A 23,839-nucleotide genomic window follows, 5' to 3' on the forward strand; every position below is an offset into this window, starting at 1 on the left:
TGAATAATGTGCTGTGAAAAATATTTGTTGCAAATTTTGCCATTTTTAAGGATAGAGTAATCATACATTTGGAAACACTGTAATGTAGGAAACCCTAGTTAAGTCTTATCATTTTAAAATAAATGTGTTGTATTTGAGATAATGATTATATGAAAGTTCAGATCCAAGGATCATTGAAACCTTTGAAAAGGCTCCATAGACTCTAATCAGCTTGAATTGGTTCTATATGCAGATCTGCACTCAGCAAAAAATGCTGTTCCCTATTGCGAGAGAGAGAGAAAGAGAGCACATGGCAGTAGTAACCATCTGTAAATGGTTGCATACCTATGGCACAGTAGTTAACTTTGAATAATATTAATTTTTTTTTTTTTTTTTGCATTTTACATTTGCCACAAACCTGTCGTCTTTTATGTGCACACATGTAAGTACATAAATTGCCAAATCGGTGTCAGTTGTAAAGTAATGGTATTGGAGGCATCATAAATTACCATAGTGATCCTCAAGAGAAGACACTGTCATTTCTGAATGAGTGTTTTGCTCTCAGGGTAATGTATGTCTTCATCTGGCCCAGCAGTCAGCATATTGCCCTATGTTGATGGATATTGTCAGCTCGAAACTACACTACATTTCACTGCACAATAAACATGGCTGTCAACACCATATAAAGCGAAATCAATTTATTCTGTATGGTCAGTGCATTTTAAATGAAATTAATGTACTGTGGGCACAGTGGCAAAAAGGTAGCATATTAGTTATGCATCCTCTGTTTTAAGACTTTTTTCATGTAAATGAATTGCCTGCATAGAATAAGAAAGTATAGCTGAAGTACAGTGTTTCATAGTAAATGAGAAAAGTTAAGATTCAACATAATTAAAACCTTATCAGCCAGTTGTTTAAGTCAGTAGAGCTATTATACTTTGCAAAAGCCAAAGAGCTTACCCTGTATTTTGGGGATGATATTAAATATTAGCATGCAGCTAGCTATAATAGTTTAAAAAAAATAGGTATACCATTGTGCTAAATTATTGTCAAGTTTATACATATAGGCTGGTAGTGTAGGAATGTGGCTGGGTGCCTGGTGAAGAGCTGCAAATCTCTTGCACAATATAATTATCTCCACTAATTAGAATTTGGGATCAAATGGTGGTAGTAGTGAGGGTTGTTAGTCTTCGAAGCTGAATCCCAAATAAGTGTGGTGTTGGAGACTTGCAGAGCTTTCCACTAGGTATTGGTCTACTGCCCAACCCCACCAAGTGTCTGAAAATTACATATAAGAACCACAGACTCAATGGTAAGTTTCAAAGCAAATGGACTATATTGTTAAACAGATGAGGCAAACAGTAGGATAATGAAATATATATGGACAATAGCAGACAACCATATATGCAAATACGTGAGGGATAACCAGAGGAACAACAAAAAGAGAGCAAAGTAGGATCTCTGATAACTTGGTGGCTCCACAGAAACTGTCAGCTTAATGAAGCTCTCGGTGCAATTCCCCTCAGGGTACTGAGCACCCTGAGTACCAAAGGGGTGGGTAATACTTTACCATAACAGAGATGATGGGGTCACCTGGGCCAAGGTCCTGTCAAGCACTAGTGCTCCCTCCCCAGAGCAGTGCTGTAATACTCTCTCCTCAGAGTAGCACTTAACTGATCAGCACACCAGTCATCTTACCCTAATAACCAGGAGTCAGATACGCACCATACAGATCACACAGTTCTCTCACAACTGCCCTCACGTATGCAGCAACTCAACGAACCCACTTACACTTCTTACTTGCACACCATCCCACACTCACAGGCAAGGGACAGCAGTTACATATAAACCAGTTTAAGTGATCCAAAACTGCTTTAAATCTGTAGCAGAACAGAAGTTCAGTGCACATAAACCACTCTCAAAATGGCTGAAACTGGTTTAAGATAAACCTGGTTGATGTAGTGTCAGACTTAACTGACTGGGTCTAGAACTCTCCCTCTGTCTTCTAGACAAAGCAAGCATCACATCTATAAGCAGGCTCTCAATCACAAATACCACTGGGGGTGGTCAAGGCCAGAAACGGGCCAACCAGAAGCACCAGATGGCACCTGAGGCCATTGCCCCTATTGCCTCCTCACCCCCCAGTATTGCCACTGATATAGGCAGCATTTTTATTTTACCAAGTTTCTTGATAGTATGACTGTAGTGTGTCAGGGGTCTAAAATCAATCGTGTCCCTCCTCCACTATGCCACCCTTTCTCCCTCTCTGTTCAAGCCTAAAAATATGTGTTATAGTTCTGATTTCAGAAGCTTTAGGGCAAAGGCACAAGATTGTCAGTCTCAGAGATCTGTTATATCAATCAACCACCTTATGTTGATTGTGTGAACTCTAAGGTGTGTAATCAAGTCCAATTTGGCTTAAAGGTCTGCACAAATAAATTGGAGGTAGATAAAAGTAGGACATAAGGATCACAAGCACAGATATAGAGGGACAGTTGCTCTGGGCTTCAGTTTGCATGAAAGTATTCTTGAATATCTTCCTGCTCGCAACAGCTCATTGGGCTCTCCTTCCATGCCCCCGCCCCCCCCCCAGGGTGGACCCCATGCATGGGAACATCCAGGATTGCAACAAGGTGGGTGCAGCCACACTCCTTTTGGAAGTATGGCACGTGTGCTGTGAGTTCTTTGAGGGGGTGAGTGCCATCATCAGTTGTCTTCCCTTTCTTTGCCCTACCACCTGCCACTGAATTTAGCAGCAGGGAGAAGAAGGGGAGCAGCACTCACTCCCTACATTCCAGAGCCTCGTGAAATCAAGGGCTCTAGGCAGAGCTCTTGCCAGTCAATTGGTGTGCTCAGAGCTCATGGCATCTGTAAGGGCTCTGGTGGGAGGTTTGCTGACATATGGTGAGCTCAGAGAGCTCACTGCACATGCACTGCACAGCCTCCCTCCCCCCCCCCCCCCCCAATCTGACCTGAGCACAGTTCGTAGGAGTTGGAGAAGCTGCTTCAAGATTTTGTTCCACCTCTACAAAAACATTCTCCTGATAAGAAATCAGTAAGGCACTGTAGGAATGGAGAACCTGGAGTGCTAGTTGTGCTAACCTAAAGAACATGTTCTTGTTGAGACCTGACAGCTGTAGTACAGATGTCTGGTCTAAACCTGTGAGATGCTAAACCTTCCTCAGTTGCCACTGAAATACATGTAGGAACTGAGGTGGAGAATCAAGCCCAAATGGCATGTAGCATGTACCTGCAGACTAAAGATATTCTGAATATTTTATTAAATGTTTGGCAAGTGTTCCTCTTCACAAGGAGCAGAGATGTTGTGCCATACATGTGGGGACAGTTCTCCATCATTTTTGGTTGTCTTATGGAACTTTTGTGACCTTGCATTTTCTATTAAAATGCAGAACTGAAATTGATGCTAGTTGTGACATAGAGTAAGTCCTCCTGGATACACAAATGTATCCAGGAAGTGTGTCATCCCATAAGACCCTGGGTGAGGTCATATGGAACTTCCGGGTCAGGGAACAGGGGCAATCAGCTGCAAGACCTTTTCAAGGGCAAGAACAAAACTGTTACCTCAAACTGTAAATATCTGTAAGTACTTGTATTAATAAAGAGTTGTTACAATTGCAGACCTCCAGCTACTACACTAGTCTTTGTACCTTCATCAGTACAAACGTTCGTTGGTTTGTGCAAGTATTATGGGCCTTGGCAAGAGAACCTTGACTGGTGATGTGGGAATCATTACATCTCCTTTATCCCCATTCTAGATCTGGAAGCAGGAAAGGAGAGAAAGGGAGAACAGGAACCTAAAAAGGAAAAGGCATAGGAACCTGTTTCATAATCTGAATAATAATGTTTTGCATCCATCTTGTTTCTTCCTGCCCTGATATTACAGGAAGTAAAGCAATGAATGGCTCTGCAGCTAAACTACAGCAGTATTATTGTTGGCCAACAGGAGGTGCCACTGTGGCTGAAGCGCGAGTCTACAGAGATTCACGGGGCCGAGCCAGTAGCGAACCACATATCAAACGACCAATGAATGCTTTCATGGTTTGGGCGAAGGATGAACGCAGAAAAATTCTCCAAGCTTTTCCTGACATGCATAACTCCAACATTAGCAAAATCCTAGGTAAGTACAAGACACTAAGTATACTGTAATTAGTTTTACAACTGAGTCAAAATCAGCAGTGGCTTAGAAATCTCAAATGTAATTTGCAGCAGTGGTTGGTAGAAGTTAGTTGGTTTTGGAGATGAAAGGTGAATTTATGGTGACAGAGGTTAGTATTGTAAGACTATCCCAGTTATGCTTGTCAGGGTATATTCTTATGTTTGGGAGGTTTTTACTTATAGTAATGTAGATTAGATATATGCAAATGAGGGATTGTGGGTTCTTCTGTTCTAAAGACTTAGCAGTGTTCAACAACCCTCCCTCCTTTTTTTTCCCCAATGTATTGGTACAATGGATCTTGGAGTACTATCCCATTGCAAGATCAGAACAGAAATCACTTGAGCTCAAGAGTGCAAAATCCATGCAAATGAAAACTGTATTTCTTATGGCAACATCAGTATTTTGGGAAATATTCCTAAATTAATAAACACACAAGATCAAAATATATGCCAGACACTAGAGTGGCTAAACAGTAGAAGCAGTTATCAAGTTTCAGAGCACTTAATAATATTATTGAGAATATATCTCCTGTAATATAAGGTGATGTTGTACTCAAATGCAGTCATGTTAGAAACGCTGAAAGGAAACATTACAAGATTAAAGTATCGCTTAATTTAAAAAAATCACAATATTTAATTTTGAATATATCTGGTATACCATACATGTTTTACCTTTGTGCAATAAATTTGATGCATTTTGTAGACATTTTTAGTCTCTGAGACCTCTCTGGAGAATTAGAAACATAGCTGAGAATGAATGGTGAAATATTAAGAACTATAGGTTCTCTGCATCTTTGAAGTGACAGATGGACTTTAAATGTAACTCATAATATGTAGTAGTAAGAAACAAGTTTAATTTGTAAACATTTTTTGTAAATTTCAGAGCTGCAAGGTATTCTTAAGAAAGCAGTTTCTCAAATATGCATTTGTTATTTTTATCAGAGATGAAAATACATTCTAGAAATGAATGTTACTCTGTCCTAAAACTTCCAGAATCATACTTAGTAGTTCTCATATTTGTCTACCATTTTAAGTAAGTTATATGAATAGCCTTTCAGTTTTGTATAAAACCTGTACTGTTTCAATGTTGGCAGCTGTAGGGAATCTATATTATTTGTGTGCATTCTGTGAAAAAACTATTAGGAGTATAGTAACTGTATTCATTAAAATGTAAACTTTCAACATAAATATTTCAGAAGTGCCAGCAGTCATGTGTTTGTTAACCATGGAATTAACCTGTCAGGATCTGCTCTGCCACAAATAAGTCTATATCCACATAATGTCTGTGCAACTTTTCCAGGACAATGAGAAAAGAGGCTGAAATATTAGAACTGACACAGAGTACTGCTAGCTGCGGATAATATTTATACAACTTTTCCATTTGTTGATGTATGAAAAATCTTGGTAAAAGAATAGCTTCCACCCACGTTTACCACAGCTGTAATCGTTTTATCCATTTGAAAGTCACCAAAAAGCTACTTTCTGCATTTCTTTACCCCCCACCCAAAAAACCCCTCTGTCTCTCTTCAAGTGTTTAGATAGTTCTTTATAAACAATACAAGGGATCTGAATACTTTTTCCTCTTCCTGTATAAACTGAATTACATTTTTACTAGTTTTTTTGGTGCAGCTTTCAATGAAAGTTTACAATACCTAAAGTGGTGTATATAATTACAAATGTGCTTTCCATTTTTTTAAATATAACTTTCTAAATGTAGTTCAATACATTTATTACATCTGGCTTGGAGATAATATGTATAATAGAATTTAAAATATGGTAGGGTGCCAATAATATGCCAAGTGTAACTAAATTAAAGACACCCAGATAGCAAAGGATTATTTGTAATTTTGAGACTATGCAAGGTTTTGATAAGTTTTCCTTGCTAAGTTGCAGAACATCCATTGTTAGAAATTTATGGGGTAGATTTTTATATAACATGAGAGAAACATTCACTGGCACTAAGCTAAGCTTCTGAGATCAACTTGAATGGCTGTAGACCCATCTTGAATATATTAACAGGCATGTTAATACATCGATCATAGAATTATTCACAGTCCAAAGGTCACTATTTCAAAGGATAAACAAGACTATTGATTTGCAAAAGTAATGCATTATTTCAGGTGCCTCAGTTTTTGGGTGCCCAACTTGAGGCACCCTTAGGAAACTATATTTTCAGAAGGTGGGTTCTCAGGCATTTCTGGAAGCCAAATTCCTTTAACATGTGTGTCAAGAATTGCATCCAAAATTTTGAATGTCTTTGTCACAGACGCTTGCTGTAAATGGTGGTCAATGTGTTAAGCAGAGTGGCAAGAAAGGATACTTTGAAATGTATGTGAATAGACTGCAGCTAGCCTGGCTTGAATGTTTGTTGATATTTTTTTAATATAGGCTCTCGCTGGAAGTCCATGTCTAATCAAGAGAAACAACCTTACTACGAAGAGCAGGCACGGCTAAGTAAAATCCATCTAGAGAAGTATCCTAACTACAAATACAAACCCCGACCAAAACGTACCTGCATTGTTGATGGCAAGAAACTGCGTATTGGAGAATATAAGCAACTGATGAGATCTCGAAGACAGGAGATGAGGCAGTTTTTTACTGTAGGGTAAGCATTATTGTTGCTATTGCTTTCAAGGCAGAACTGTAACAGGGTATGATATTTTGAAACAAATAGACAGTTCCTTCCTAGAACAGTTTACAAGTCAAGGTCCAAAATCTTATTAATAAAATACTGAAAAGTGTGCTGCTGAGAAGAGAGCTACTAACCACATACATTAGAGGTCAGTTCACCATAAGTTTGATCCTAGAGCTGAATAGACTCAACAGTTTTTTTTCTCCATTGGCCTCAGTGGGTGTTGGATCAGGCCCTATGTGAGTCCTGCTATCAGTAGTGATGTTTCCAGAATCAATCCCTGGCTTAAGACAAGAACAATGGGAAAACATGGTAAAGGCTTCAATTGGGAAAGGACAAGGGTAAAGAAAACACAAGATTTGCAGGAGGGGACAGGGGAGGGAAGAGAGAACAAGGCTAGTAGTGCTCACGTTGTGCCCACACCTGAGTGAATTATGCATGAATCTTCCTTAGGCTGGAGACTAAGCATCACTGGTCTGGGGTTTTCCATGTCTTTTTTTGTTTTGTGTTGTACAATCCTTTTTGAAGAAATGAGTCTTGAGAAGCAGTTAGCAGTAAATGGATAATTTAGGAAGGTTTACAGATCAAAATATATGGCACTAAATGATCCTACTACATTTTTAATTCTTTGTGTTAGTTAATAATATTTCTTTAATCATTTCTTGCTGACTTTTTGAAGAGGATGCAGTCCTATGGAAGTTCTCCAGGTGCAGGATAAAAAGCCTACTGAAACAATTGCAGCACAGCTGATTTATCTTTTCCATTTTCTTCTGAATTACTCTGTAAGGCTAAGTGCCCGCACACAACGTTTCTGGTGGTTTAAAAAGAACCTAAAATCTATCTGCACTGCCAGCCCTTCCAAATTCACAATGTTCTGCTTATTTCTCTAATCACAATAGTCTCCTGTTGTTGTGTGCTACCAGATAATTGACCTTGACGTTGGTTATGTGCCCTCATTTTTGGCTTGGGATGCAGAACTCCTGTTCCAGTCAATTATTTTGTGGTACAGGATGCAACAATGTGGTTTTTTTCTTCAATCACTATCCAGAAGTGTTTTTGATACCCTGAAATATGATGAGATTTTATAATCTTCTAGTCTAGAGGATCCCCGAGCGAGGCAAAAGAGGGAAAGGGGCCAGGAGGCTTCCATGGCTGACCAGAGAAATCCAGGGCAGCCTAAGGGCCAAAAGGGGAGCACATAAAAAGTGGAAACAGGGTGAGATCACTAAAGATGAATATACCTCCTCTGCTCGTGCTTGTAGGGAGGCAGTTAGGCGGGCCAAAGCTACCATGGAGCTGAGGATGGCAACCCAAGTAAAGGACAACAAGAAATTGTTTTTTAGATACATAGGGAGTAAAAGGAAGGCCCAGGGAGGAATAGGACCCCTGCTAAATGGGCAGAAGCAATTGGTGACAGATACAGGGGACAAGGCTGAACTCCTCAACGAGTTCTTTGCCTCAGTGTTCCTAAGCGAGGGGCACGACAAGTCTCTCACTGGGGTTGTAGAGAGGCAGCAGCAAGGCGCCAGACTTCCATGCGTAGATCCTGAGGTGGTGCAGAGTCACTTGGAAGAACTGGATGCCTTTAAGTCGGCAGGCCCGGATGGGCTCCATCCCAGGGTGCTGAAGGCACTGGCCGACGTCATTGCAGAGCCACTGGCGGGAATATTCGAATGCTCGTGGCGCACAGGCCAAGTCCCGGAGGACTGGAAAAGGGCTAACGTGGTCCCCATTTTCAAAAAGGGGAGGAAGGAGGACCCGGGCAACTATAGGCCGGTCAGTCTCACCTCCATCCTTGGTAAAGTATTTGAAAAAATTATCAAGGCTCACATTTGTGAGAGCCCGGCAGGACAAATTATGCTGAGGGGAAACCAGCATGGGTTTGTGGCGGGCAGATCGTGCCTGACCAACCTAGTCTCTTTCTATGACCAGGTTACGAAACGCCTGGACACAGGAGGAGGGGTGGATGTCGTATACCTGGACTTCAGGAAGGCCTTCGATACGGTATCCCACCCCATACTGGTGAACAAATTAAGAGGCTGTGATGTGGATGACTGCACAGTCCGGTGGGTGGAGAATTGGCTAGAGGGTCGCACCCAAAGAGTCGTGGTAGATGGGTCGGTCTCGACCTGGAAGGGTGTGGGCAGTGGGGTCCCGCAGGGTTCGGTCCTTGGACCGATACTCTTTAATGTCTTCATCAGCGACTTGGACGTGGGAGTGAAATGTACTCTGTCCAAGTTTGCAGATGACACAAAGCTATGGGGAGAAGTGGACACACCGGAGGGCAGGGAACAGCTGCAGGCAGACCTGGATAGGCTGGACAAGTGGGCAGAAAACAACAGGATGCAGTTCAACAAGGAGAAATGCAAAGTGCTGCACCTAGGGAGGAAAAATGTCCAGCACACCTACAGCCTAGGGAATGACCTGCTGGGTGGCACGGAGGTGGAAAGGGATCTTGGAGTCCTAGTGGACTCCAAGTTGAACATGAGCTGGCAGTGTGACGAAGCCATCAGAAAAGCCAATGGCACTTTATCGTGCATCAGCAGATGCATGACAAATAGGTCCAGGGAGGTGATACTTCCCCTCTATAGGGCGTTGGTCAGACCGCAGTTGGAGTACTGTGTGCAATTCTGGGCGCCACACTTCAAGAAGGATGCGGATAACCTGGAGAGGGTACAGCGAAGGGCAACTCGTATGGTCAAGGGCCTGCAGACCAAGCCCTACGAGGAGAGACTAGAGAAACTGGACCTTTTCAGCCTCCGCAAGAGAAGGTTGAGAGGCGACCTTGTGGCTGCCTATAAGTTCATCACGGGGGCACAGAAGGGAATTGGTGAGGATTTATTCACCAAGGCGCCCCCGGGGGTTACAAGAAACAATGGCCACAAGCTAGCAGAGAGCAGATTTAGACTGGACATTAGGAAGAACTTCTTCACAGTTCGAGTGGCCAAGGTCTGGAACGGGCTCCCAAGGGAGGTGGTGCTCTCCCCTACCCTGGGGGTCTTCAAGAGGAGGTTAGATGAGTATCTAGCTGGGGTCATTTAGACCCAGCACTCTTTCCTGCTTATGCAGGGGGTCGGACTTGATGATCTATTGAGGTCCCTTCTGACCCTAACATCTATGAATCTATGAATCTAGAGTCTGACGTTTGCTTTTTAACTCTTCTGAACTCTGGGGGAAAGTGTGTATTAATAGGCTGCCACAGAAGTTGTTCATAGGAACATTATCTGAATCATATATTGAATTATATTCAGATCAAAGGGGGGAAACTCTAGTCTACCTCCTCCAAAGCACATTAACAATCCAGTCATACCCATGCAATAAATGTGCAAGGTCCAACAGCAGCAATATTGGTTAAAATGGATAAAGGTAAATGAGCAGAAGCGCATGAAAGAAAAGACAATAAAAAAACTTGGTTGCTAATTCAAAGCAGAATTAAGCCACAGCATTGTATAGATCAAAGGAATTGGTACAACATGAAGGCCAGGTTTAAGAACAGTTCTGTTCTTTTTGGAAATGGAATGACAACATCGATCCAAGCTAACATCAGTGATTCCTTGTTACATATCAAAAATACCACAAGAGGCAGCATTTTCTTATTATTTTCTACATACATGGTTCTGATTCTCATTTACACTTAAAACCACTTTACACCCCGCTAACAATATAAACAGGCCTTAAAGTGAGTGTAAATTAAATCTATTTTGATGGGACTTTCATGTTATTTACACCAAATTTCTATATGACCAGATTCTTTTACGCTGCCAGAGCATAGAAGGGTCTTAGTGTAAATAGGGATAGGCCTTTGGTATGGAAGTGATAAAAAAGAGGAATATGAAGATAGCTTATATGGATTAGTTGCACATGAAATGGGATGAAGGTCACTGTTTAGTTGATATTTAAGGTTTGGATCTGAGGAGACCATATTTTTGTAAATTGGCTTCTTCTGAATTCATGTTTGCAGAGTTTCTTTGAAGTTTGTATAGCCCACAGCCCCCTAAAATTCCACTGATTTTTTTTTTCCTGAGCCAACAAACCAAGACACAAACTCACGTCAACATCGGATGAGAAAAACAGAACTCCCCCACCAGGTTGCTTTCTAAAGTAAAACCCAAAACTCCATTGTGTGATTTGTTTTCTAAAATATAATTATTCTCAAATATAGATAATAAGCTTATTGTCCACAATGAATCTTTGCAGGTAATACCACAATAATTAGGTCTACAGCCAGCTAGCTTATTAGATCTGCCAGTCTATTGATAACCATAGTTATCATTCACACTAACATATTTGCTGATGCAATACCTATGCTACTATAAATTTCCAACTAATCCAATCTAAGTGAGATAAAAACTAAAATATTACTCATTTTCCCACCATTTTTATTAAACTCTGTGCAGTCTTCTTCAGAACTATAGAATTGGGGTTTAAACTGTTGAGCTATATAGCTTACTCTGCAGTGAAATCAGACCCCAGTGTTTTTAGAATTAAAAAGCTTACGAAGGTATGTTACACTTATGTTAAAATTTCAGAGCAAAATGGAATTTCAAGAAAAAATCTAAAGCAGAAGACCTTAGAATAAAAAAACCTTATTTGGTTGGTTGGTTTGGTGGGAAAATGACTCTTTTATCACCATAGTTCCTATTTTGAGAGATTGTCATTATTTTTTTCTATTGGTTTAGATTGAGCAAAGAGAGTTCTCAATGCGTAAAATATTTGGACTTCCCATGTGCTGGGTTGTATTTTCAGTGGCACTGATGTGTTTGTGAAGTGACTATTCTGTTACTCCCAATGACTCAAGTGTAAAGATTTCCAGAATCTCCATATGCATTTATTGTGACTGTAGACCTAGAAAGATCTTTTAGGCTTATCCTTGAAAACAAGTAATGCCAGATTCTTTTTAAAATATGGCCTTATGTCAGAACTTTTGCTGTCTTTTCAGTTTTAAAATAAGCTCATTGAATTGTTTATAAAAGTGTTATAATAAGAGCAAAATTATCATCATAGAATACAAAGATAGGATGTGTTAAAGCATAGGTAGAAAGACCTACTTAATTCATGGCAATGGAAACGCTATGGCATTTCATATTGTACACCACTGCTGTCCAGGGGTCAAAACTGCCTAGCTACATTTCTGATGTGCTATATGTTTGTTTAAACATAGACAGTTAAAAAAAAATCTAGTAGATATTCAGCCTGTCCTTAGCCATGTCTTTTATACTATTTGAGCTGTCCTGACTAAGATAATCTTTTATGGGAGGTTTTGAATGGTAAGGTTCCAACCTATCTGCAAAAAGTTAAGCTTTAAATGGGCTTCTAACAAATTACAATATATCTTTGATTTTTCTTTTTCCATTTACATAAGAAAATGTGAGCTAGAGAATGAATCACGTATAAACCACAAATTCAAACATTTTAGTTAAATAATCTCTCCTTTGTTGCTTTGTCTTGCAGAAATATTTTAATTCTCAGTCTTTTAAGAGTCTAGTGCATTGTCCAGAGAAATGTATATTATTATATACACTAGTCTGCAAAGTATATGAGCATTAACTTGCTTGTGCCTTACTACTATAAGAAATTTTAAATTAAGCCTTTACAGTGTTTATAACTACCGTATACATGCATCGTCTGCATGTTGCTAGACTACTGTTTTGAATAAGGCTGTAATATTATACTACCATAGCTGGAGCTAAAAGTAAGTACACAATGGGTGCTTTTGTGAATTTTACTGTTATTTCATTCCTTACGGGGATGTAAGTTTCAGGGGTGGGTAGCGCATAAGCACTTTCTCTAACACAACCAATTTAGTTTTAGTCACTTAAAGAGCTGTCAGAAAAATAGTTCTGAAGGGATCAGCAAACAATGGTAATTTGCCAATTTAAATGTTTGGTTAGTTTTGCAAGGTTGAAAAATGGAACATTCTCCAAGAAAATCCTAATAACTTTAATAACACTGTTGTAAGAAGGTCAGGTGATATGAGAATTTTCATGTTACCTATGCTCTTCTGTGTTTGTCCTATTATACTGAGCGACATCTTTGGCCCCAGTACAGCACTTAAGTAAAACTGGTAGAGTAATTGGGCGATAGAAGTCTTAATTGGACATATGAGGATTTCCCTGGTAAAGGGTCTTCTAGTGGTGTAAGACTGGTGTAACTGACCCTTCTCTGCCGCTCCTTATAGCCTCCGAGGCATGACAGGAGTACTGTAGTGCCCTTGCAATCTGTGTCTGCCAGAAAAGACCATGTGGTTGCCATTGTAGCTGGGTATAATTAAAGACACTGAAAACAAAATCAGAATTGGGAGCCATGAGGGCAGTATGCCTCCTTACTCCCAGATCCTGTTTAGCAGAGTTTAGGTAGACCTGAGAATTGGGTCTGTAGAAATTAATAGGGCAGCTATAGTATTATTAAATGGCTTTTAAGCTTAATTGCAACTCAAAAAAATGTAAAACTGTAAAACTGAAAATATATACAAGATACTCCAACACTTCAACACATTGGGATTACATACAGATTGAAATCAACTCTTTTCCAGTTCTGTCCCCATTTCTATGTATATTTTTGGTTATTTCCCAGAGAATAATGTAACTGGTCTTCTCAACAAAGCAATTCATGTATCTTGAGATGTCACAGGATGATGCGATTTGGGGTACTGTCCCAGAACGGTATAGTATTTGGTACTTCAGTGAATGAGAGAGAGCATTTCAGACAAAGGAAAATTAGTTTTAACAGATTAGTCAAAGTGTATAATATGGGCATTCAGACCCTGCTTCAGCAACGCACTTCAACATATCTGTAATGTAGGGGTGCAGACAAACAAACGAATACTATTTTAAGGAAAGGCATGGAGGAGTTGCTCTAATTCAGCAGAATACTCTATAATTGCAGTGTCTGTCCATTCATATCTCATGGTAAATAGAAATGAAACCAGGGAAGTTTATCCTTGATTAGAATGGTTATACGACTAGGGCTTATCTTCATTTACTATGGAGAAGAGCAGACAACAAAACAGTTACAACAGATCACCTGCTGCATGTTCAGGAGTAGTAACATCCTCTCACTCTTTAACATAGTTTAAGAGTACTGACAGAAGTGACCCTTGAAAGCACTCTACAGCCATGCCCTGACAGAAGTGGACAGCTGCAGAGCACTTTAAAAGTGTCTGATCACATGACAAATCAACCCTCATGTAATGAGGGTTCAGGTAAAGGTGCTCCAAAATGGAGTGCCTCCATTAACTTCTGTCAGTCCCTGTATATGATCAGGGCTGGGCTGATGCAGTCCAGCCCCACCCCCATGAGGCAAGAAGCTACAATCCACCTGCCCCTCCCCCCCCCCTCCAGCACAGGCTGGGAAAACTCCACCCCAGAGCTTCCTCCTCCCTCTCCCATCCTGCAGACAGCACTGGAGCTGGCGGGGGAGGGGGGGCAGGGCTAGGGGAGAGAGGCTGCAGACAGGCAGCTCCTCCTGGATTGGCTCCAATCTCCCCTGATTCGATCTCCCTCCTCCCCTTCTCCACCTTCCTGACTCGACAGCAAACATCTGTCGGAGTGGGGGAGGGAAGGGTTGCTCTAACTCCTGGCACTTCATGTGAAGCACCATGAGTTAGAGTGGGAAGCTGCACATTTGTCAGTGCCCTGCGTTTTCTTTTCTCCACACCCTTAAAGCATGCATTTTCATTCCATTGCAAGTAATGAGACTTAATCAGGATATTAACAATAAACACAAGTTTAAGTGCTCTGTGGAATAAGGCCTTACCCTTTAACTCTTGGCTAAGTTCATTTAATCTTTAATAATTAAAATCTGTTTGCTTTTTATAATATTTGGAAACCATAGGAAGGTGTGATAGTTGAAAATATGATTCCATTGAATTCAGTAATAAAAATCTGCTTGACTTCAGTAGATCTAGAAATGATCTGAATTGTTTTACACTGTTTATCACATAATACAGTCCTTGAGGCAAGTTACAATTCCTGATTTGCTATCTATATTTCCAGGTCTGTATTCAGTTGGCCCGTTGCAGTCATCCAGCGCCTATACAAGCCATGCATGTGATTTTTCTACATTTTATTGAGGGAAGACTAGCAAAGTGCACTCCTGAGAGGGGGATTCACTAAGCCCCTAAGGTGTGACCTACTTTCCTGGTACACAAATCAGTTATGCATATCTGTTTTACTCCTTTGGTTCAAGCTCCATCTTGGCAGGCATTAAAGATGATGCCTAAAGTAAAAATACCTCCACTGCAGATTCTGCTCTATACTTCTTTCGTACCTTAAAAAATGTAAGTGAGATGTAACACTTATGCAAATATACTCCTCCTACTGGATACACAAGAGAAATTTGCTAACTTGTAATATATGCCTTAATTTCTGAATCTGTTAGCAGTGTATCCCAGTCTGTGTATCATACATAGTATGTCCACATAATTCTTCTTGTTAGTGCATCCTGTAACCCATTCTTAACTTGTCTTTTCCCTTTGCTGTGGTTTCTCAGGACGAAATATGCTTAACTTTCTCAAAAACTGAAAGGAAAAGAATACCATGGAGTAGTTTGCACATGTCCATAGCAATAGCTTCATTTGGGATAAGAACTATTTTCACAATCAGTTCTCACTTTTCTGTGGTTTAGTTACCATTTGGCCACATATGAACAAAAGGTATTTTCCTTGGAATTAGGCAGTCAGGAGTCACAGATGTAATCCCTGCAGCAATTTAATCACTTTTGCATTTTCTTGAAAACAGATCTAGCACATAGAACCCTAATGCCCTGATTTTGCCCATGGCCTATAAGCATTACTGCAGCACACACGGTAAATAATAAAAATACCAGTTTCTAAGCTACTCATTTTTAGAAGGTCAAACCCCATTAATCTTGCTGTTTTCTCAGAAAAGCTTTTTGAGTACATAATGTAGTATTCTTTGAAAGGTTATTTTTTGGGCAGTTTATTAAAGACATTAAAAGGAACCTTAGAGGAAAAAGTTTAATGTCAGCATTAGAGCTGGGTGAATAGTGAGTGATAATTATACATGAACTTGTTGGTGAGTTCTAAATCGAATTCTGCTCTGTCTGTGAAAGTCTTCTCTTTTCTTTGTTTCTTGTGAACGATCTTTGCAGTGAATTTTTTTCTTGACTTGAATGATTGTGGAGAGGGAATCCTGGGACATGTAGCAGAAGTAGTTTGCAAAGCTTAGGTCATCTAATCAGGAAGCAGAAACATTACCATGTGGTTTTAGTATCCAGTCCCACAACTGGAATATTGATTTTTTAATGATGAGGCTTTGAAGCAGTATTCAGAGCAACTCATTTGCAAGCAAATCCATTGGCTGAACATCATTTGCACAAAGCATTTCTTATTTCCTGTTTTCAGATGGCAAACAAATTAGTAAAAATCTTGGTCTATGTACAGGCAGTTTGCAAACAGGATTGTGAATTGTCACTAAACTTCTACAACTGATGTTTCAGAGCTGCAGGGTCTTCAAGTAAGGAGCTTACAGTACTAACAGGATCAGTAACATTTTCATTTGAGCTACTCTACTTTTTTGTTTTTCTGACTAGAGGCCATGGTCTTTGGACTAAAGGCTGAATCTTTGTGAAGGCAGGGATTTTTTTTTTTTTTTAAAGGCAAATGTCCAAGTTCTGTGTTCCTGTTGATTTCTCTGGGATCTACATATTCACTAAGTGGCAATATGGGTTCCAAAATAGATTGGTAACACAATGGAAGTAGCTTGTAATGAAGCTGAAAGGAATCATTTTTGGGGAACATGAAATATTTGGAATTCACGTGAATTGCTAGTAAATTTTTACAATTGCAAATGAAAACTCTCAGGCCAGAATATAAAAATATGCTGTAATTTAGTTAAATTAAAAAGAAAAACTATCATCACTTCTGTTCAGCCTTTCAGTAAAATACTTTGTCTCCTCTTTTCTTTCATTCTCACATATAAGCGTTGGGGTATGCAAAGATTCAGAGAAACAAGGCACTTTCTGAACATAAAGCTATAGTGATATTATTTTACATAAAATGATTAGGATTTTACCACCTCTGTTGGTTCCTAAGCTTGGTGTCAGTTGAGTTACTAGTAGCTCTGTGGTGTGGTATTTAATAGAATTATAGTCTCCTGTCTCTGTGTAAGGACTAACACAGGAATGGTACTTCTTCCTCTCCTGCCCTTAATTATTGGCCTAATTGATACATAGCATAATAATGAAAACCTTACTTACAAAAGCATGAATTTATGGCACACAAATGCCTTCCTCTCTTAAAACTTAACAGAGAATAATTTAACTAAGTGTGAAAGAAGTTTTACACTTGATTAGATTGTTTGGTCCAGATAGATAGTGTGTGTGTGTGTGTGTGTGTGTGTGTGTGTGTGCACTATGTATGTATGTAAGTATATATGTATGTACATATTATAGATGGATTCCCTATATAGTTAACATTAATTTGCAAAAGAGGTTGGGAATATACTGAAATGTGCAACTCATAAAACTCTCTTATGTATATAGGCATTTATGTCTCTCAGGCCCCTGATACATGTTACACTTAAGATATGATTCTCATTAATCTCATTTTAAGTAATGACCTAGCAACATGTTCATTCAGTTAATGGCATGATAAAGCCAGGAATAAGCTACAAAGTTATTTCACAAATTATGTGTAATAACTGTGTTACTGGTTCCTATCATGTCTTTTACTGAATGAGGGTGTGCTCTGGAGGTTGGAAGCACTTGTCAGCTGATGGAGTTTCCCAGGTGAGGGAATCACAATGAGCTCCTCCAACTGTGAGTACAGATCAGCTGACTGGGCTCCCTGGGGATGCATGATGTGCCCCTGTGGCTGAGAGCTCTGATCAGCTGATGTTGGATCCAGCTGTGGGAGTGCCCTAGCTCTGTCAGTGTTCAGAGCCCCCAGCCATGGGGGCGTACCATGCACTTCTGCAGCTGGGAGCCCTGTCAGGAGCTCCCAACTGCAGGGGCATACCATGCACTCCCATGGTTAGGAACTCTGTCAGCTGATGGGACTCCCAGCCATAGGATTCTGATTCTGGGATCAGGATCTTGGGCTCCCCCTGTACTGGCAATATGGTGTGATGGCATCTGGTGCCTAATACCACAATCATGCCTCTTACCATGCAGATGTGGCATAGCAGGAGACACGATTTTGGGGATTGCATATCAGATCCCATTGTGCCATCTTTTTAAACATCTGCCAGTGGCTTCAGCTATCAGCTTATTTCTGTGCCCACATGTCTTGGTTGCTATTGGTCTATACTCATTCAGGATCACAGACATAGTATGCCTTCCTTCCAGACAGTTTACTTCCCTTTGCCTTTTGCTAATGTTTTCCACAACCCTCCCTTCTTCATCCCCACTCTGCAAAGCCCCAGAAACATTAGGAGGTGAGCTAGAGGATAGTCCTGAGAAGTACATTTAATTGTTTCATAATTGGCAATGGAGGCTCAATCCTGTGTGGTCCTGAACATTTTGGCCCTGATCCAGAAAAGCACTTACATGCTTACTTAACTTTAGGTATAAGAGTGGCATTGCTTACAGCAGTGGGACTAGAGGCATGTCTGAAGTAAAGCATGTGCTTAAGTGTTTGCTAGGTGGGGACTAGGGTAATTGGCACCTTGTAGAACTAAGCTGGCATTGGGAACAGTGAAATAGTCAGTACGTCTTTTTTTTAATGAATATATCTTTCCAGTGCTTGAGGCTTGTATTACGAAAGCATGGTTCTGCTGTGATCATTCTAATTACAAACAACATTAAAAAAGATCCTAAGGTCACAGAGTCCCAAAGTTGGGGAATACCAAAAATATGTAGGCTGGCAACTTTAATTTGTCTTGTTTGTGCGTTATGAACATCTCAGCAGGGATGGCGTAGCAAGTCTTTGGAATCCAAGAGTAGGTCTCAGTTCACGTAGGTTCCTTTCAGTGCCTTATGCAGAACACATGTACTTTTCTTACAGCAGTCACCATCTACTCATGCAACAGATGCGATGGATAGTCTAAGTAAGGAGATAGGGCCTGTATAGAGGTTATACTTATCACATGTTAAGTGTGTAGAAAACACTCTAAAACCATTACCAAACATGCTTATGGCACAGAGCACTTTAAAAATGGCAGATCCTACTCAAAATTAATCCTGGATGGAGGTGGTATCAGACTAAAGCACTTTATCCAACTTCTGTACCACATCCCATCACGAGTCAAGGTAGTTTGTATTCTGCTGACATCCCAGATGATTTAGTAGGCTCTCCCATTCTCCCCTCTTGCATGGAGGTGCACTGAAACTTGGCTCACTCAGCTGCTCCGTGCTGATAGCCACAGACACGGGGTTTGGGGGTCCCTTCCAGCCCTGCTTCTCTCTTATTCTCTGTGATTCCTGTCACTGACAGAGCAGCAGTGACAGGACCGCTCCCCAACACCAGGCAGCCAGTCAGGGATGGCTTGCCCGTTCAGCTGTGCTTGGGAGTCTCTGGCAGCCTGGGGAGCCCACGGGGCATGCTGGGAGGCATGCAAAAGCGTTCTCAGGCTGCTGGCCTCAGTCAGTGCAGGCAGGCTCCAAGCCCTCATCCCCTGCCACCGCCACTGAACGGTGCATCTCTCTTCTGTTTGGTCCCAACCTAATCTAGAGCACTTTGAGTAAAACGTGATACCTAGAGCGCTTCCACCTCAGCTTTTTTGAATACTTGTCCTTAGCCAGAGTGTACAATTGTGGATTTAAACAGTACAGGTAAAATCTGCCTCTTTAGGTCTCTATGTCTATCATTTAGGGGTCATTGATATTTTCCAAATCAATCAAATCAGTGCTCAGCTGCTACTTAACTCTGTAATGGCTTCTGTACCTTATACATCTAAATTGGTGACCTTGGCACCCCAGTTTCACAAGTAAAGCTAAAGCTCTAAATTTTGAGGCTGCTACACAGATATGAAAGTGGTCAGATCCTTCCTCCAATCACTGGGCTGCAAAGTGATTTTTCCCCTCTCTTTCTGGCCAAATGGTCAGTCCATGAGAAGTGGGACAGCTTCAATCAGAGGGGCTGAAAGAACCCTACCCAAAATATCTTGTGGCTTCATGGGGAGAATATTCACCTGAATAGTGGGAGAAGTTGGTCAAAGCCCAGTGTGATGAGGATAGAATCAGACCTGGGCATCCCACATTCCAGCTGAGTGCTTAATCACTGTGATATTTGAGAAAGAGGAACATCCACCTCCCATTCTTATTTTGTGTGTGGCCTGCTGCAGTAGAGGTGGTCTTAGCATATCTATCAAATCAGGACTTTCAGGCAGAGAGTCAGGGGAAAATACTTTCTTTCTGGGTTTCAAAGGGGCCTCGGAGGCTGAGCACTGTCAAGATGAAAGCAGATCTGTGTCTTTATGACTATATGCGCAGAAAGTGGGTACTATGTTGTAGTGATCACCAGGTTCAATAAACGCAGGCATATGTGAATGAGGACTACACAATAGGTTTTGTTTTGGGGTAGTAAACTACCTCTGCAGATCCTATGCCTGTCTCTCACTGACTAACAACTACTTAACTGAGGGACCATCTCCCAATTGTCAACATCTCCTAAATTAGGGAGCGTCTTTAAATTATAACTTTTATCATTACATCTTCCCTATTAACAATAAGTACAGAAGTCAGTTAATTCACCTTTACAGAGAAGAGGTTATTAGCATGCCACTCTGGAGTGAGTCTTTAGCACTCACTTTCCTCTTCCCCCTTTTCTGCAGCTTTTTTAATAAGTCTCTGTAAGCGCATCGACATGTGCACCTTAGTGCATATTAGCCTATTGTAATGCACATTGAAGCATTGCAAAAAAAAATGTACCTTCACTAATGTGCATTAAAATAGGCTAACACGCCTTTTTCTAGTACCTCACAAAGGAGGTACTAAATATAATGCGCATTACCAAAAGCTCATTAATAAATGGGCAGACGTCCCCTGTGAGCCTGTTAGGTTTAACTTTCTTCTCCCACTAACAAAGTATCACATCCCATTTCTGTTTTGTTTTTGGCAGGATGCTTTTCCTCCAGGTTTTGATAGATTTGAGTCCTTATACTGAGATCTGATTGACTTGCACTTTTGCCAGCTGTGCTTCTCCACATAGCACAAAGTTAATTAGCTACGGGCTACTGAGGCTGATTCTCTCTTCCTACATGATAGTATTTGCATTTCTGTCCATAGGTACATTTCTTCCCAAGTGTAAAAGTGAGTGAGTGTTGGACTCACTTTCGGTATCAATTTTAATTTCCTGTATCCATACTCTGGTAAAATATTAGCCTGAGCTCCCATATCCATGGTTCCTTGCAATTCCACTGGCAAAATGCAGTCTCTCTTATTGATTTTTCTTGATTGTGCCATATCTATATAAAATTCCTCTGGTATGCTTTCAACTGGATGCACTTGAAATTCTTGGCTAAGTACAGACGTTCAAAAAGCTCCTGGCAGAAATGCTCTATCATGCTTATCTTAAAGCGCTATAAGTGAGAGCATGAGAGAGCCAACCAGATGTTCATTGCTCAGTGGTGAAGGAGAGGGAGCCTGCCTGTACTGGATGCTGGGGGCACTCCTGCATGCCTCCCAGGAGGCCAGCAGGACTGTCAGCAGCAGCTGGGGGGAAGAGAGACCCTGGACCTCTTCCCTGTGGCCTGCCCAGCCAGGCAGTGGCTGGCTGGTGCCTGTCCAGAGCTGCTCCAGGGTGGGGGGAGTGACCCCAGACCCTGCTCCTTGTATCACGCTTGCCCACGTGCAGCCCGGTGGGGGCAGCTGTAGGGAGGGAGACCCCAGAGCCCTTCTCCCTCAGCCATTCCTGCCAAGCAGTGGCATGCTGCAGCCTGGCCTGTGCTGCTGTGGGGGGAGAGATCCTGGAGCCCTTCCCTCCTCACCAAGCAGTGATGCGCCGCTGCCTGGCCCAGACTGCTGTGGGGAGAGATTCCTGGAGCCCTTACCCACCAAGAAGCAATGCATTGCAGGGCTGGGGCAGTTGCCTCCTGACCCCTCCAGCTAGATTGCTCACTTTGGGCTCAAATCAGAGGTTGTCACTGATTAGGGTCAGTGAGAGCCAAGAGGGCAGGGCCAGCCCTGTGCTTGGGCAGAACAAACAAACTCTGCCCAAGGCTAGTGTGCAACCATGTACAACATCACCTGAGATAGTGGTGATCATGCTGTGGGTTAACCTTCAATGGGATCTGGCACAGACATCTGATAAAGTGCTCAAACAGAAACCTCTTTAGGTTAGTACACATCCATCGGGGTTAACTTAGAGTGCGAGTCGCCATTTTTAAAGCACTATAAAGAGCCATGAACTGTGTTCAGTTATAGCTTTAGAGCGCTTTCTGCCTGCTTAACGTGTGATATATGTAACGTCTGTACATAGCCCTTGTGTTAGAGATCTGCACCACCTGGCAAAATAGTTCCTCTTGTAACAGTCAAAGCAGAGCTTTTCAAATGCAGCACAACATTTGGGTCCATGTTGCCTTCCAAACTTGGTGCATGTTGACCCTTTTGCTCTCCCATCTTTAGCTTATTACTTGCTAAAGAAAATCCATTCTATGGGGTGATTTCTTCTGGCTGTATGCTTTCCGGCCTACTGCATGAACAGCCCAATTTGGTGCGTTCAACTCTTCAGCCTGGGCTTTCATAGTTTCTCCTACCTTGCACATTGGGATAGTTTTTTCTAGAGACAAGTCTCCCTCATACAATAGTCTTTCTTGGAAAGCAGTGTTTGCAATACCACAAGTAATCAGAGATTCCTTTAAGTTTCCAAAAACACAGTTCTTAGTCTCTTTAACTCAGTAACATACTGATCCATACTTTCTCCTGTTGTTTGTTTGCATATAAAAATGTGTCTTTCAAGGATCTTAGTCTTTTTTTGTATGTCCTCAGATTGGGACAGTATTATACTTAACTGCATACTATGGCCTTCTTTGAAGGTAAAGGGATTATAAGCAGCTAGGGCTTCCTCCACCACAACACACAAGATCAAGAATTTGATTTTGTCATTTTTCTCTTGTGCCCTGGTAGCTATTAAGTACTCCACCAACCTTTGTCTGAATCCCCTCCAGTTTTCTGCTATGTGGCTTGACAGCTGAAGGGCAAGTGAAGGTTGCAAAACTCCCATGATTGATTGTCCTTATACTTAACTGTGCAGACAGATCATTTACAGAGGCCTGTGTCCTTCCATGTAGCTATATTGCTCCACTTACTCTCAAGTTCCAACTTCTTCTGTTTGGATCACAGTTTTTTCATGTTCATTTTTGTTCACCACTTACACCATGTAGCAATCACAGGGTTCAATAAACACAAACACATATGAGTGAGAAGAGATGAACAGCAGGTTTTATTTTGGATCAGTAAGCAACCCCTACAAATCCTATGTCAGTCTCTGACCAAAAGCTATTTAACTGAGATACCACCTCCCAATTACCTCCCAAACTGGGAGGGACCACTTCCCAATCTAGGGACCTTCCTCTAAATTAGGGAACATCTTTAAATTATTACTTTTATCACTATACCTATTATTCTTGGGGGCTATAGCAGAGGTTTAGCTAGAATCTTCTGTGCCCTGGGCAGGAGAATGGCTTGTGTGCATGTGCAGCGGTGTATGTGCATATATGCCTGTGGTGAGTACCAGAGAGCAAACTGAGGGGTGCCAAGCTGGCAATCAAACTATGAGTTAACCCTCGATGGAGTCTGGCACAGACATCTGCTAAAGTGCTCATATAGAAAGTGCGTTAGGTTAGTACACATCCATTGGGGGTTAACTTAGAGTGCAAGTCACCATTTTAACTCTAAGAACCACGAACTCTGTTCAGTTATGGCTTTAGAGTGCTTTCTGCCTAATTAATGCGTGATATATGTAATGTCTGTACCTAGCCCTTGTGTTAGGGATTTGCATCACCTATCAAAATAGTAGGGGTGTGCAAAACAGGCTATATTTGATTCAGATTTGGCCTGAATCAGGGGCAGTGATTTGATTTGTTGACTCAGATCACTGTCTCTGATTTGATTCGGCTGGATCCGAATCTGAAGATTCAGTGCTGATTCGGA

At 41.3% G+C, this 23,839-nt stretch overlaps 1 protein-coding gene and 1 long non-coding RNA gene across 15 annotated transcripts in view; one reads left to right on the forward strand and one right to left on the reverse strand.

The window, feature by feature from the left end:
• The window catches only part of SOX6 (SRY-box transcription factor 6), a 532,213-nt gene that overhangs the window by 499,910 nt on the left and 8,464 nt on the right, over nucleotides 1–23,839 (forward strand). For 12 of the 14 annotated variants that reach the window (XM_059722632.1, XM_059722633.1, XM_059722642.1 and 9 more), the window contains 2 exons: nucleotides 3,884–4,117; nucleotides 6,544–6,760. In XM_059722632.1, coding sequence (XP_059578615.1) covers nucleotides 3,884–4,117; nucleotides 6,544–6,760 — 451 coding nt within the window. The remainder of the gene's footprint in view (nucleotides 1–3,883; nucleotides 4,118–6,543; nucleotides 6,761–23,839) is intronic. The other 2 variants (XM_059722638.1, XM_059722639.1) reach the window with 1 other exon arrangement.
• Nucleotides 1–23,839, reverse strand: part of LOC132248691 (uncharacterized) — a 43,688-nt gene that overhangs the window by 1,194 nt on the left and 18,655 nt on the right. The gene's annotated exons all lie outside the window — the stretch shown is intronic.

The sequence above is a fragment of the Alligator mississippiensis genome, chromosome 2, assembly GCF_030867095.1.
Source record: "Alligator mississippiensis isolate rAllMis1 chromosome 2, rAllMis1, whole genome shotgun sequence".
In the NCBI taxonomy this organism is placed as follows: domain Eukaryota; kingdom Metazoa; phylum Chordata; order Crocodylia; family Alligatoridae; genus Alligator; species Alligator mississippiensis.